Source organism: Daucus carota, chromosome 3 (assembly GCF_001625215.2).
Source record: "Daucus carota subsp. sativus chromosome 3, DH1 v3.0, whole genome shotgun sequence".
NCBI classification, from domain to species: Eukaryota; Viridiplantae; Streptophyta; class Magnoliopsida; order Apiales; family Apiaceae; genus Daucus; species Daucus carota.
The window spans coordinates 45,294,189-45,310,374 of record NC_030383.2 but is presented as its reverse complement, the minus strand read 5'-3'; the positions used below and the strand labels follow the sequence as shown (position 1 = coordinate 45,310,374).

Below are 16,186 nucleotides of genomic sequence, written 5' to 3'. Positions count from 1 at the left end.
TTTTTGTTGTTTATTTGAATAATAATCAGTCATTCCCTCCGTCTTAATTTATTTGTCTTGTTTGACTTTTTTTGGTCAAATTGACCAAATTTTGACTGAAATTTACATATATAAAATAATTAGAAAAATTATGAAAATATATTACTAGAATCTACATTTATTTTACTTTAAAAAGAATTTTTTTCAATTTTCAAGATCATGTAAGAATAATTACTAATTAACCGTCAAAGTTTGGTAAATTTGACCACAAAAAGTCAAACAAAACAGATAAATTGGGACGGAGGAAGTATATATTTAAATAATATATTTACATTATTTTAAATTAGTATAATTAAAATATATTATTTTAGTATCATAATAAATAATGTGAAATTTACCAATATCATAAATTTTTGGTGTTAGAGAATGTACGAGGTGCCAAAATTAATTCTTACATTGCAGTGTAAAAATTAATTTTTGTTATCAGGAAGCATACCACTACCAGAGGGTGAAATCAACTGAATTGAACTGTTCACCACTTTCACAATCGCTTTTACAGTTGAGCAATGCTAGGGACCCCAAAATTTGTCCCCAAATTATTTTCCCAAATGACGTGGCAAACACATGGCGGAATTTGGTTGGGTGGTTTATGTGCATACAGGGGGTCCCATTATTTATTAGTATTAGTATAACCAATCACAACTTGCCACATAGATTTGGGAAAAAATTTTGGGAACAAAATTTGGGGTACTTAGCATTTTCCTTTACAGTTTGACTATACTTCTATAGTTCTATTGGCTCCATATTCCTTTGCTTTAGGCATTTAAGCACTCCCGCTTCTTTGACTCCTATTGTTTCACAAACACCTAGCTCCACTGTTTCAGGCATACATTTCAACAAATTATAATACTACAGTTCTATTATGATCTCTAGCAATATGCCGAAATGCGATATGAGTCGGTCTCCATCACACAAATGCATCCACAATCCACGTTGACCTTAGTCCTATCAGTGCTTGGGTTTGTCCACCCCTCATTTTCAGCAACAAAGCTAGTTTTCTATCAAAGACAAATTTAAGCAATTGTCCAGTGATTAAGGTAAGTTATGGCTGAGGATACAATGAGGTAGTAGTAGTGTTCAACCATCCCTCTTCCAAACTAAATTGTTCCTTGCACTCCAAAGGGACTAAGACAATTTTAATTGTGGCAACTAGTGAAGCTCACATGAAACTAAGACACGGAACTCTGGTAACCACTCCAGAACTACTGAAACTAAAAATGTGGATAAGAATACATGTAATTGCCCAAATATACATGGATAAAATAAAACCACTTAAATGCCACCATCCACATCACCTATTTAGGGTCATTCCTGGCTCCCCGCCCCCACTCCATCTATCACGAGTCCACTTGAATCTTGTCAAGGTTTCGGACGGATTCCAGACAATTCTAAAACTAGGTTCCATCAAAATCGAGCTAGGACTCAATCCGTCCCTACTAGACCCTACCCAAGTCTCATCTAGACTAATCTGGGATCCATTCCCCGCCCCAAAATTTAGCCTCATCATAGTCGCTCTAAACCTTCACTAGGCCAACATCGGGGTCCATCCCAGCTAGCCACAAAATCCTTCTAATGCTATTTAATACAGATTTATGTTTTAATAGTTTGCATTGGAGTATGACATAAGAATATATATATTATATATGTAAAATTGTTCATATGTCTAATACAGTATAATTTTTTAAAATTTAGATATACCCGGGTTATGTCTAGGCAACCACTTACCTATACAACTTTGATCTAAAAGCTAGAAATTATAACAAACCCACCAGTACAAATTCTTTACAACATTAACAAAGCCAGCATAATCTTCGATCTACAGGCCTTCAACTGGTGCATAATTTGGCAAGAACATGCACAGAAGTTAATAGTTTGGCTGATAAGCTGATTCGAATATTCGATTAACTATTTTTCCATCTTATTGTTGCTAGCTCGGAGTATCTAATATTTAAACTGACCAAACTATTCAAAAGTTTTGCTACTTAAAACAAACGCAGGATGCATTACTTTTATCTATCACATACTGAAGTAGAAATGATTCAGCTCATATTCCTTACAGAAGTAAACAATAGGCACAACTCAGTAAAATTTGCTGCAATTTCCTCTGAAACAAACAACTTGCATTCGATTGTCTACTTAGCTAGCCGGACCTTTCTTTCATCAGAAAGTAGCTTTGCAAAGCGAGTTAGAGCACGAGAATTGGTCCCTTCTCCCACTACTGGCTCAAATGATCCTGTATCAATATTCACTCTGGTTACTGACTTGGTCAATAATTTTCTTCCTACATTAGCTAGCGCCGCCATATTACTGGGAGTTGCCATATCAACCGATGATGTGTTCCCTACGAGACTATCATCTTGAATACGTAAATAATTTTTTTCAGCTCCAAGAGCTTGAAATAGTGATAAAACTTGAATGTCAACCATATCCGTGTTTGAAGCACTATAAACGTCGATCAAAGGTGTGGCACCCTTGCTAAATACCCAATCTAATGCACTCCATTGAGACGCTGTGTTTATATCGTACCTCTGTTCTTGTTTGGCTGTACCAGTGCCAAGTGATAATACTAATAATTTTTCAGTGTCCATTGGCTTGATATCAATAAACTTAAAGTTCCCTTTCAAGATTTCATTCGAAACATGTGTTATCGCCACCTGAGTCTGCATGAGAATTAGTTTCAACAAACAGTAATATGTTAGCTAGACTAATCTGATACTGCAACTTGTGAAACAAAAACTAAGGTCGACGGTTGAAAGATTACAGGATTGTTTGCAGCAACTCCACCATCGATTAGATTGAATCTGCGAGTCTTTCCATTTTCATATTTAGTCTCAAAGTAGTGTGGTGGTAAAATTGTGGGGGCTGCAGATGTGGCTATGCAAATATCTGCTAGTAATGCATTCTTCGAAGATTTTACTTTCGCCTGCATCCAAATTTTGATGCAGAAATTCTTTTACCATCAAAACATATTATTGAAAACGAAAAATTGTAAATAGATCGACGTACATCGGTTGTAGAAAACAATATTGGTTGAAGGAGTTTGATGTCAAAAGTTGGTATGATCACATCTGTAAGAGTCTGGCGCAAGGTCATTTTGCCTAATAATTTCCTGATTATCAATCTCAAGTACTTTCCATCGTACTTTGGTCCAACAGCGGAAGCACTGTAATATTCGAACAGATATATTTCATCAGTGATCCAGTATGTCAATCAGAGTAAAAGAAATGAAGAATCCTAACGCATTTGATGCTATACTTAATTCAAAGAAAATGAATCAGAACGAATCATAAAAAGCAAAGGAATCATCCGAAACAAGCAGAGTCAAAGTAATTCTACAAAAGGAAAGTTACCACTGGTATGATAGTTCTTACAATTGTTTGACTCCCTTTGTACATTTTCACCTTCATGCATTTTTGTTTCTAAGACTAAGTAGTGATGTAAATAGTTTTGTTTCTCAGCCATGTGTACCTGTCCTGTGGGAAAATTTTGGGTCCATGCTCAAAATAAAATCTGTTAATATCTTTGGCAGCAAAGAGAGGCTTGTTATCTTTATCAGGAGCTGTGAGCATTGCAGTCACCAGACCGCCCGTGCTCGTTCCAGATATCACATCAAAGTAGTCTGCAACTCTTGCATTCGGTCCATCCAGTTCCTGTGCGTAAAATGTACATGTAATTAAACAATTTGTTACCACACTTGAAACATTGAGGCCATTTAGGCAAGTTTAAAAAAAGCGACTTTTTGCTTTAAATAAAGAAGTGAGAAGTAAATAAGTTAACAAAGTATTTTGAAAAAAGAAGTAGAAGCTTTGAAAGAAAAACTAGTATTCTCTGCTTCTATACTTATTTACACAAACACGTCAAGAAAAGGAGAAGCTAGAACCTAGAAGCAGTTTCTGCTTCTCTTAAACAAACGGGCTAATAGCATGCATGGCATGAAATGAAGAAGAGAAAGACCTGAAGCTTGGACTCGAGAAAGGCGAGAACGGTTCCAGGGATGATACCTCTAATGCCACCTCCATCAATGCTCAACACTGTCACAAACTTTCCCTTTGCCTTAGTTTTCCCACATGGTTTTTCTGCACAATCAAGTGTAGTTGCTAAGGAAAGTAGCAATAAAAGAATCAGAAAACTTGTCCTCATTTTGTGCTTCCTACACTATAGTGATCTACACAAGGAAGATTATGTAGGGGAACTGAAGGAATAATCATGAAGCAGGCAGCTAACTGCTACTTTGTTTCCACATATGTGTATGCTTGTGTGCATGTGTATATGAGGTCGGTATGAACCGACTTTATTGATCGGATCAAAAGTGAGAGCCCCATATTCTCTTTTGCCAACAGAAGTCACTTTCCCTTTTCTTTTTATATATTTTATAACAGTTTCATGCTTTAACTTGTATGAAGAGCTTTCCAGACTTTGTATTCGACACCAATGGTTATTTTCTTATATTTCTTTGCACATTTAATATAAACGTTATTCAAAGCAGAGTTAGATTGTTTGATCCCGATATCTAAGTATCCAAGTTAAATTGCTCTATGATCATCTACTGCAGTTGATATCTTTCCGTTATGTTGACCTAGTACAGTAGTGTTGTGAAAAACGCAAATCGGTTCTAAGCGGCAGGAAGACCTTCCGGCGCTTAAGCGGTAAAGCGGACGCTTAAGCGGAATTTTAAGCGGGTCAATAAGCGGATTAATTAAATATTTAATTATAATATTAATATATTTAAAAATAATATTATGTTGTGTTAAGAATATGCATTTTTAATATTTTTGATAAAATATATTTTTTAATTTTATAATATAATTATAGTTATATTATTAAAAAATTAATATTTCAAAAATATATTTTTTTTAAAAATTAGCAAGCCAACATCATTTTGACCGCTTAATTACCGCTAAATCCGCTTAATTGTCCGCTTAATTTTCAAAAACGCTTAATCTCCCGCTTAGTACAAAATCGAAGCGTTTTAGGGCCGATTCCGCTTAGGCGGCCGCTTAATCGACCGCTTAATGCGCTTTTTACGTATAGAAGTGATAAAAAAGAAAGTGGTTAATTACTAGTAAATGTATTGATACTTTCGAATATATCTACTTAATTTTTTCTCATAAAAAATCAGAAATAGAAGAAACAAATCGCCCACTTTCATCGTTCTTCTCCAAACTTAAAATTGTTTCTTTTTTTTTTTTAATCTGAGAGAAAACCGGCTAAATGCTTGATAGATCCGCTACTATGACTCTATGAGCGATCCGGCGGAGGTATATATTGAGTTGAGCAGAAGATTCGATCGAGCAACAATGGTTTTGGTTTTCTAACCGGAAAACTGTAGTATATTATAAAAATTGTTATGGTGTAAAATTCAAATGCCTCGTTTAGTTGATATGACTTTGAGGTACACAGGTCGAACAGATATAAAACAACTCATATCGCTGATTAATATAGTCAAGCGATTTGTTCAAATTGATATATGTACTTCACCAAAACCAGTTTAAGTTATTGATCGTAATTGCAATCTCATATAAATATATGCCATTGAATAAATCTCTTGAAAATCCGGCAGATCTAACGTCCTGTACATTGAATCACACCAAAATAGATCAAAAAACACACCAAACTCTCACCAGGAGAGAATAAACAAAAGCCAAATAAATTGATAACAAAACTCGCCCAAAAAAGATTTTATCAAACAAAAATACAATCTTAAAATATAAAAATGTTACTTGGAGAGAAGTATTATTAAAAAATAAGAACAAAACAAAAAGGAAATAACTGATTTGGGTCTTTCCACCGCTGAAATCGATGGAAGCCCCTCACAACAGTCAGGGAAAGGAAGAAATATGAGAGAATTTTTTTAAGGTTTTGAGGAGGGCTCGTTACCCAATTTTATAAAATAATTATATTATTAATAAAGAAAGTTTGAAAAACATATCAAACATTCACACGATAACTCTGGAAAACCACGTGTGAGTTATGTAACTATAAATAAGTTGTGTTTTGCTCGAAGTTGAGATAAGCATGAAGTTTGAGTTACATAAATAAAAAATTGTACAACTAAACACCCTAACTTAGATTAGTTGCAAGGAAATTGAAGTGACACGTTGGTTACATCAAACCAAACAAGACCTAAATAAAACTTGGTTACATCCAATCAAACAAGGCTTAAATAAAATTTGGTTACATCCAACTAAACAAGGTCTAAATAAAATTCGAATAATACACTTAAGTGCTTTTGCATTTCGTTGATATTTCGCAAATATATATCTTAGATAACATAAAATTTTGATTATATATAATTAATTGCAAATATCTAGATAATTGATATGTTAGGAATAACAAAGAAACGTAGTTGGCTATAGAAAAAAATACACATAACCTATATCCTTGGACAACAAGAACATGCAATTGGTAGATCTAGCTAGAAAGTGAAAACTGTATGTCCAATAAATACGTCTGTTTGTATAAAAAAAAATGCATATTCGTTGTTAATAATTTTAATATTTTAGTTTTATATCTCATATCAGTCATATGTATAAACTATGGGAAAAAATTATCTCCAAATTTTGTTAGTCTGTTCATCACAAACCTAATTGTCATTATGTGTATATTTTACACTTTACATAATATATACAAAGATGAGATAACATTTTTTAAATCACAAAGAATGAGATTACCATTTTATGAAAGTTTTGTATTAAAGATTTAAGAAAACGGAACATTCGAATTTTTAAATAATCACAGAGAATGAAAATATTTTTTGAGATCCGTGTGAGGAGAATTATTGGTATATCATTTTTAATTAAATAACCCAAATATAAAAATAATCATAACACAAAATCATATTATTTTCACTAATTTTCATTAAAAAAATATCATTTCCAACCATCTTTCACATATCTATTTACAAAACGATTGTTGGGTACAGTCGTACAGAGTCGGAACATGTTAAGGACTAAGGAGTACTCCCCTTGTATTATGACATCCAATAGTGAAATTTCTCAAATTTTTTTTATCAAAGATCTAGATTATTATATTATTATATTCATATGAAAATTTATATTTTAAAATAAATTAAATGTACTCTGTGATGATATAATTTTTCTTATATTTCATCAATCATATAATATATAAATTCCAGAAAAAATTTATTCAATTTTATTATTTAAAAATCAACCGTTAGACGGGGAGAGAACATTATTTTGCTAGGGCAGCTTGCTCATATTAAGATATGAATTTTAATTTCTTTCCTCAAGGATAATAGAGATGAATTAGTTGCACATCAAAATTCAATGATGGGATGCCTCCTCGTGGGCTGAATCAACAGATTGTCGATTTATACAAAAGCAATCCCAAACAAAGTGGACGCCATTATCAAGGCCCGTGGGTTTTTCGAAAAATCTACAAAAGTCTCTTACCTTCTTTATCCTTTTTCGGACGATTGTGGGGGGTTTCATCAATTTCTACTTGTAAAAGAATTCGGATGAATAAATTGGTCTTGAAACAACAAAAAATCAATCAAATTTTTTGAACATTTCATATTTTTATAATAATACTTCTTCCCGGTAAGGATTTCAAAAAAAAATTATTTAATTAAATTTATTCTTGATGAGTTTTGTTTTCAATTTATTTAGATATTATTTATAATCATCTTGTTATAATTTCGTCTATTTTTTTGTGGGTTTGGTATATGATTAAATGTCGAGAATAATATATATGCTAGGGTTTAATGATTTTGATTCAGTGATAAAAAAATTTATGAGATTGCTGATATAGTAAATAGCTCAAACTGATTGCGGTGAAGTGATTACATTTATCAATTTCAACATATTGCCTTCCATGAAGATTCTACTAATCAATGATATAATTTGTTTTATATTTGTCCGACTCGATTGTTTCTGCATATACAGTACGATTTTTAATTATTGAAATAATTACTCTTCCTAAAAAAAGTTTGGGTTTTGATATTTTGCTCATGGCTCAATTTAATTGAATATATAAAATAATTATTTTAGAACAAAATCTAAATATTTTATGTATGATATATTTTTATTTAAAAAAGAGTGATTAGCACACCTTTTAGTTTTTTTTGGATTTAGTCCCAGACTATGTTTCTTATCATATTATACCTCTAGATTTTAAACTCGTTTTATTTGTACAACATTTCTATCTAATTTCGTTCAAATTAACTATTATCGTTAATGAGAGTTGCCGTAAAACATTGAAGATTTATATAATTATAATCTAAATTTATATAAATCTTTTATGTTTTACTTCTTTTCAGTTTTCATACTAAAACTGATAATCAATTAGAACGCAGTTTAGTCAAAAGAGTACAAAGTGAATTAAAAAACATAAAGAACTTTGAGATCAAATAAAAAATACAACAAAAAGATAAGGGATGCATTGTATTAAATATTTTTAAAAGAATTAAAAATATGTATTTCAAATATAAAGTCCAAACACATGGCAAAACATATAACGCCATACATATAACGTTCTACTAACCTAATATTAATGGCGTGGTGTTTGAGTCGCTCAACAATCATGATAAAATACTTGTTTCGTGTAGTGAATAGAAATATATATTTTCTAGTTTTGATTTTGTAAAATTTATAAACATGACATCCACCTATTTTAAAATAATGTGATAGATTATTATGTGATCATCTATTTAAAAATATGTCCAGCTTTGTTTGCTGTTCACCTGTTGGACTTGGTCCCATAACCATTATAATTCGGAAAAATCGTAAATCAGAGTCTTTTATCCCTCGAGGTAACTTTTATCTCTTAAGCGATGGTCGAGAAAAATGCGTTTTCACATCTTCTTAACCCGTAATAGTTTGGGAGACACGAACACGAACAAGATAGTTTAAGTTGATGTTTGATTTCAATATTTGATACACGAATACGGAAGTACACGAACACTAAATTCATAAACAGCAAAATATATATTTGATTTAGTGTCAGGTCCGAGCATGGATATACACAATATAAATATTTTTTTTTAAAATAAGTATATGTTCATGTAAAAATATATATATTTCTATTATATATATATACACACACGTGCAAATTTGTACACAATTATATACAAATATAAAGATTTCATATATATTTCATTATATAATACATAAAAAATATATTCCTATAATATATTTTAATTAAATTTTATTATTATTTTATATTAAATATACACAACACGATTCGACATGGGTATGAGTGTGAGATTAGGTACATGAATTTGAAAAAGATCGGATTGATTTTCACATTAAATTATACTCCCTCTGTACCAAAAAACATTTCCTGTTTTGACTTTTTGCACTGTTTATTGTAAGCATTTGACTACTAATTTATGCATAATTTATAAGATAAAATATAGTCATGAGTGATCTTGTTTGATTCGTATTTATGAGTACTTTAATACAGTGAAATTTTTATATTTAATACTAATACGAAATTAAAAATATTAAAGATAAGAAATGTGTGTTGGCAAACGCGCACATGATTAACAGGAAAAGTATTAAGAGACGGAGGGAGTACGACACAACACAATTGACGGGTGTACCTGCATATGTCAAACTCTTTAGAAGTAATTAAATTTGTTTGCGTTACAGATTTCTTTAACAATCAGGACTGTTTAGTTAATCTCATTTTCAAAAAGTAAATATTTATCTTTGGAAAAGATATATATAGAATTGAATTTTTGTATCAAATAAACTCTCATTTTTTGTAATTACAAAAATATATATTTAAAATAAAACCCTTGAATTTGAAAAAAAAAAAATCGTCCAAACCGATCCATATCACTAACTTTAATCATTGTGAAATATATTATTCACAAATATGGAACACCCACGCACTTGTGATTTCTTTCAAAATTAAAATAGACTACGTGATTTCTCAGTTTAACAACGTAGATTTGTACTTTATTAAACGGTCTGCTCATGAGCTTACCAGGGTTTCTCATATTTATTCTGATCATAGTTTCGATAGGTGATTACCGAGGTGAATCTGTGTATTTCTGCTGATTTGAGTTCTGAATGAAATGTCTCCTCTTTTTGTAAAAAAAAAAAAAAAAAATAGACTCCTCTCTTTTTCCGGAACTTGAATATATTAACAACCTTTATTGAGACTCCAACTTATAACTAACGACCTCATACTTGTTTAAATGAGATTGCTTCGAATGAGGAGATGATTCACGATTTCACGTGGCTGATTAGGTCTCGTTTGCTGATAACATGACATCTAACCATAGAAATATAGAATGAGATATCAAACCCAGATCTTCACTCAACCTGTAGCTGGCCTGCAGCTAACTATTTATTAACTGTATACTACTAATCTACATGCAACCTCTTCCCTCTCTACATTTCCTAGGCTTGCTTTACTTTAAAGTTTCACTGAAATTCAGTAGCCCGATTTAATGTGTTTTTATGAAATTGTAGGGCTACCTTCTCTTTTAGAAACACGTTGGGCAGGGCAAACTGAATGCTTATGCTTCCATGTCATAATTTAACACCAAAGACCATTGATGTTTTTCTCTTTAATGGAGTCATAATAATCAGTTGATGACAATGGGCCATTATTTATTGTCCGCAGGATAGCTACAAGCTGAATCATACAAAACTGAGCATGCTGCTTCTTTAGTTGGTTGGTTTAATCTTTGTCTTGCCCGCCATTAGTACAATACTACTGGAGGATTCGACTTTTATCTTTGACTTCTAAAACAAGTAGTAATTTATGTTGGAATAATCTTAAATTTATTTATTATTATTATTTGTTTAGTTATTTATTTTGAGAATTAATTTTAGATTGTAGTAGTTGGATGATTGTTGGAGTTTTAGAGAGTTTGTAGTAGGTATTGAGTCTATCTTGTTTTAGGAGATTTATTAGAAGTAGCAGAGTATTGTTAGGAGTCAAGTACGTTTGTTTTAAATATGGATGTAATCTCTTTTTAAGAGGAACAAGAATTAATAAAATAATCAGTTTTATATTCTACACTTGGTATCAGAGCGAGGTTTAAAGTGCTTGTGAAGTTATGAAAATACATATATAGATAAGCAATCTTTGTATTTTTTTCAATGGCGTCAAATAATTTTTCCCTTTCGATACCTACATTCAAAGGAGATCACTATAATTCATGGGCTATCAAAATGAAATCATATTTGAAAGCTATGAGTCTGTGGGAAACAATTGAAAGTGATGTTGAATTAACCATTCTTCCACAAAATCCAACCGCAGCTCAAATCAAAAAACGTGACGAGGAAGCAGCAAGAGAAGCAAAAGCACTCTCATGTATTCATTCGGCGGTGTCGGATGGAATCTTTACAAGTATCATGACTTGTGAGTCACCAAAAGAGGCATGGAGCACGTTAAAGGAAGAGTTTGAAGGAAATGCTAAAACAAAGTTGATGCAAGTTTTGAATCTCAAACGAGAATTCGAGATGCAGCGGATGAAGAGGAACGAAACTATTAAGGAATATGTGAGTAAGCTTATGAGCATTGTTAATCAAATAAGGTTGTTTGGTGAATCATTTGCCAGCGAGAGGGTTGTTGATAAAATTCTGGTGAGTGTTCCTGAAAAATATGAGTCTAAAATATCTTCACTTGAAGATTCCAAAGACCTATCCAAAATAACTCTAGTGGAATTAGTCAATGCTCTCAGTGCCGTAGATCAAAGGAGATTAATGAGGGAGGAAGAAAATGGAGGAAAAACTGAAGGACTCCTATTAGCGAAAAGTTCCTTTTCAAAAGCCACAAGTAACAAAGTTCAATGCAACTACTGTCATAAGATTGGTCACGAAGAAAAGGACTGCTGGAACAAAGGAAAGCCACAATGCTTCAAATGCAAGAGATATGGACACTTGGCAAAGAATTGTAGATTTCAAGGTGATGAAGAAATCATGGCACAACTGATGGAGGCAGAACCTCTGCTTTAGAGTGATGGGTGATTATGTGCACCGGGAGAGAAGTGCTCCAGTGAATTTGGTGTTGATGAGAAGTGCATCAACAAAATTGATGGTGGTGAGAAGTGCATCACAAAATGAAGAGAAGTGCTTCATAAATTCTGTTAAGTAAATTTAAGATTATGGGGGTGATTGTTGGAATAATCTTAAATTTATTTATTATTATTATTTGTTTAGTTATTTATTTTGAGAATTAATTTTAGATTGTAGTAGTTGGATGATTGTTGGAGTTTTAGAGAGTTTGTAGTAGGTATTGAGTCTATCTTGTTTTAGGAGATTTATTAGAAGTAGCAGAGTATTGTTAGGAGTCAAGTACGTTTGTTTTAAATATGGATGTAATCTCTTTTTAAGAGGAACAAGAATTAATAAAATAATCAGTTTTATATTCTACAATTTAAAACTTCCGGCCTCATATTAAATTTTGATACTTTATTTGCTTAATTCTTTTTTCTTAAATCTACGTGTGTATCACTTTAGATTATTTCAGAAACGCACTAAACCATGTAGAATGATTATGTTAAAATATATAAAGCTGTTGTTATTGTTGAGTTACTTGAGTACAAAGAGTGGTTTTTGGATTGTATGAGATCAAATATCTCTCATACTGAATTTCAAATCTTATTTGGAATATAAACCAAGTTCAAAATCTCAAATTCCTTCGCTGCCAGAATAATAGTTACGAGTAAAAAACTCAAGAACCAGCCGGGGAGTGGCATTGGCACTAGTAAAATTTTCGAAAACTGCAGCGAAATATGACAACGGAAATATTTCCGTCATTAACTACCGACGGAATAACAACGGCTTGTCGGAGGAGTATTGACAACGAAACTCACGACGTTTTCCTTTAACGGTTTTCCATGTAGTGATCACTTCGTTGGAGGGAAAGCAGTGTCTTCTGGTGTTTGACAATGTGCAGCTTATCATTTCTCATTATCACACATCTCAAAGTCAAAATGCGTGCCTCATTTTGTAATTCCAGTTCAATCTCAATCATGTACTCATGCGCATCATTTTCATTTTTAATGGATGTCTATACTATATTCATATATTATTAACATTAACATGCAATATTGTGCTACCTATACTATATTATTAAAATTAATCCTGCAATATTTTCATCATTGGTTTGTAGTCTGCTAAGTTAGGGTGTATTATAAGCTATAGAACGCTTAAATCAAATCGACTACAATTGTTAGATTGAAAATCTCTCTATAAAAATATATAAAATATTATTAAAGAACTAATATTCTTTTTGGTGAATAATATATTAAAATATTTATATGATAATATTTATTTTAATTAATAAATAAGGTTCAAGTAATGTAAATTTATATTATACTATAATAAGCCAACATGGGTATAATTTGTAGTCCAAGGTTTTAGTTATATTTTAGGAAATTCTCAATGGTACACCTGTGTTTTTGGCTTTTCTAGATGCTACGCAAAATAATATTGGCTTCTGCTTGGTACACTTATACTATTTGTACCATTCTATACAATACCACTTCCGTCAAGTTCCGTTAACTAATCCTAAACTAACCCTAAAATAAAATCTAAGAAGAAGTTAAAAAAACAAAAAAAATCTAAAAACAAATGAAATCTAAACAAGAACCAATCTCCCTAGCAACGACTTCCTCCCACCACCAATCTCCCTCCAGCATCTACCACCCCTCTTTCTCCGATCTCAACACCGAGTCCGCCGCCTCCTTCTTCACCGACCGCAACACCTCTCTCGGCACTCTAATGGGCGCCTCCGCCTTCTGTCCCATCATCTTCTCCACCCCTTCTCACAACCGGAACGCCGCGCTGCTGGTGAACAACCCCGGCAAATCGAAAGAGATAAATAGTTTCTCGAGGTCGAGCGGCGGTTTAGTGACGGCGCGATTTTTTTGGTGGATGAGATGGGGTTGGAGGTGGGGGGCTATAATCAGGGGGTTAATGGTGATAAGAGGGTTTTATTTGCGGACAGGAAGGTGTTGCCGGCAGAGGAGTAGTGTTTGGTGGCAATGGGTTGTGTAGTGTTCAGTAGTGGCAATGGGTTGTGTATATTCTCTGTTTCTTTGCCTAGGATTTGCAATCAAGGGAGTAGAGAATAAGATGGGGGAAGAAAAATAATGGATTTTTAATCAGAAAAAGCTAGTATAAATGTTAACTGACGTTTTTTTAACGGAATTTAACGGGAGGAGTATGGTATAGAATGTTAGAATAGTATAAGTGTACTAACCGCAAGTCAAAAGTATTTTGCGCACCATCTGTAAAAGCCAAAACCACAAGTGTACCATTGAGAATTTCCCTTATATTTTTTTGTTTGGTACTCTCCATTTGGTACTACAAGTCTACAAATGTGGAGTCTATTAGTATTATATTGTTAAACAATTTCAAATACTAAAAACACTCATAACAATCCATTACTATTATATAATATTTCATTAAAAATATTATAATGATGTTATAAATAAAATTATAAATATACAATTTTGAATATCTTTCTTTTAACAAGAACCTTCATATAACTATTTTTATCTTTAACGTGTTCTATTTCAATATAAACACGAACCATTACATAACCCTTTCTAACTCTAATCTTAAAAGTTATTGTTGTCAAAAAAACCAATATTACAAAATTACGTTGAAATTCGATTGATTGGATTACTGAATCTTTTCAAAGGTATTATACGAAATGCTATGTTTGGAAAAGATTTGAATTTTCTGATTTTTTTTATTTTTAAATTTACGTGTACTAAATTCGGATTAAATTCGGATTAAATGTACTAAAATCCTGACACACACACGTGTATATACACACACACACATATATATATATATATATACACATTAGGGTTTGTCCATTTTTAAGTAATCGGGAGAAAATATAGTCAGTTGAATAATATAATTTAATTAAAATTCAATTCATTAATACTAAAATACTAATAAAATGATGTTAAAGTTTAAATTATAAATAATAAATTATGAACTATATACCCGTCCGTGCTTCGCACGGGTTAAAAGCCAGTAACATATTAAAATTATATGTATATATTTATATTATTTGGTTCTAAACATACAAACAAGCGTATTATTATTTTTTGTTCGGCCACTGCTCCTTTGTGAATTTAGTTACGATGTGTAACAATTTCATTTACTTGCAAACAAATTTAAGCAGACATCTTTTTTGATAATTATAAGATCATACTTCCTCCATCCCAAATTAGATAAACTCGTTGATTTTGAACACACAATTTAAAGTCCATTGACCGTATAGTTATATTACTTATTTTTAAAATTTTATTTTTGTAAATAAAAATTAAAATATGAAATTTTTGTTTAAAAAAAATAACAAAATAAATTTCAGAACTAAACGGTCAATGCATCTCAAATTACGTGCCCAGAGTCAACGAGCTATCTAATTTGGGATGGAGACAGTACTTTGAAACGAGAAACTTGTTATTTTTCAAAAGTTTGAAACATCCAGAAAATCTACAATTTTAAGTTCGTCAAACACAAAATTACCAAAAGAGAACATTTCGAATTTATCAAACACGAGATCTCCAAGCATACGAGTTAGCAATTACGTATGAAATTGCATAACTGTGACCTCATTAATTGCAGAGTAGAAGAGAATTGAGTGCGGGCATGTGAGAAAGAAAGAGACAAGTAATAATGAGAATTGAGAGTCACACGAAGCTGGTAGCTCTAGCTTTAGCTTGGGCCACCTCAACCTTCAAACTCATTGCATAAACAACAGTAATTAAATGAAAACACATGTTATCTGTATTTGATGTGAATCATTTTTTTCTATTATCTGAAAATGGATCTTTTTATTTATAATATTTTTTAGTATTATTATAATATCTCATCTGATATAGGAGTAGTTGATATTGAAGTCAAACTTTTTCAACAAGTTTATATCATTTATTGACATTATACAAATTAAATATTATAAATATAAACTTAATTAAATTTTGTTTTATTAAAAGTTGCAGGTTATATTCTAAACGTCGGTAATTAATCACGATTAATTACCGATTAATTCATATTTCATAGCTCACTGAACTGATTAAATATCTGATTATAAAATTAATCATCCAATTAATCTCTAATTAATTAAATTAATCTTTAATTAATTGTTTTCCGTAACTCCACCGCTTAAATTTAATTACCACTTTTTACAAACCACCAGCCGG

General features: G+C 31.7%; 2 protein-coding genes across 2 annotated transcripts; one reads left to right on the top strand and one right to left on the bottom strand.

Annotated features, from left to right (window-relative positions):
- Positions 1 to 1,703: 1,703 nt before the first annotated feature.
- Positions 1,704 to 4,299, bottom strand: LOC108213129 (patatin-like protein 1). The gene is made up of 5 exons (XM_017384869.2): positions 3,994 to 4,299; positions 3,508 to 3,689; positions 3,046 to 3,202; positions 2,801 to 2,962; positions 1,704 to 2,699 (listed from the first exon to the last, which is right to left on the bottom strand). The coding sequence occupies exons 1-5, from the start codon at positions 4,177 to 4,179 to the stop codon at positions 2,172 to 2,174; spliced, it is 1,215 nt and encodes a 404-aa protein (XP_017240358.1). The 5' UTR covers positions 4,180 to 4,299; the 3' UTR covers positions 1,704 to 2,171.
- A 6,818-nt stretch (positions 4,300 to 11,117) lies between these two features.
- LOC108212532 (uncharacterized) lies at positions 11,118 to 11,975 on the top strand. Its single transcript, XM_017384258.2, has one exon. The coding sequence runs from the start codon at positions 11,118 to 11,120 to the stop codon at positions 11,973 to 11,975; it is 858 nt and encodes a 285-aa protein (XP_017239747.2).
- The last annotated feature ends 4,211 nt before the right edge of the window (positions 11,976 to 16,186 follow it).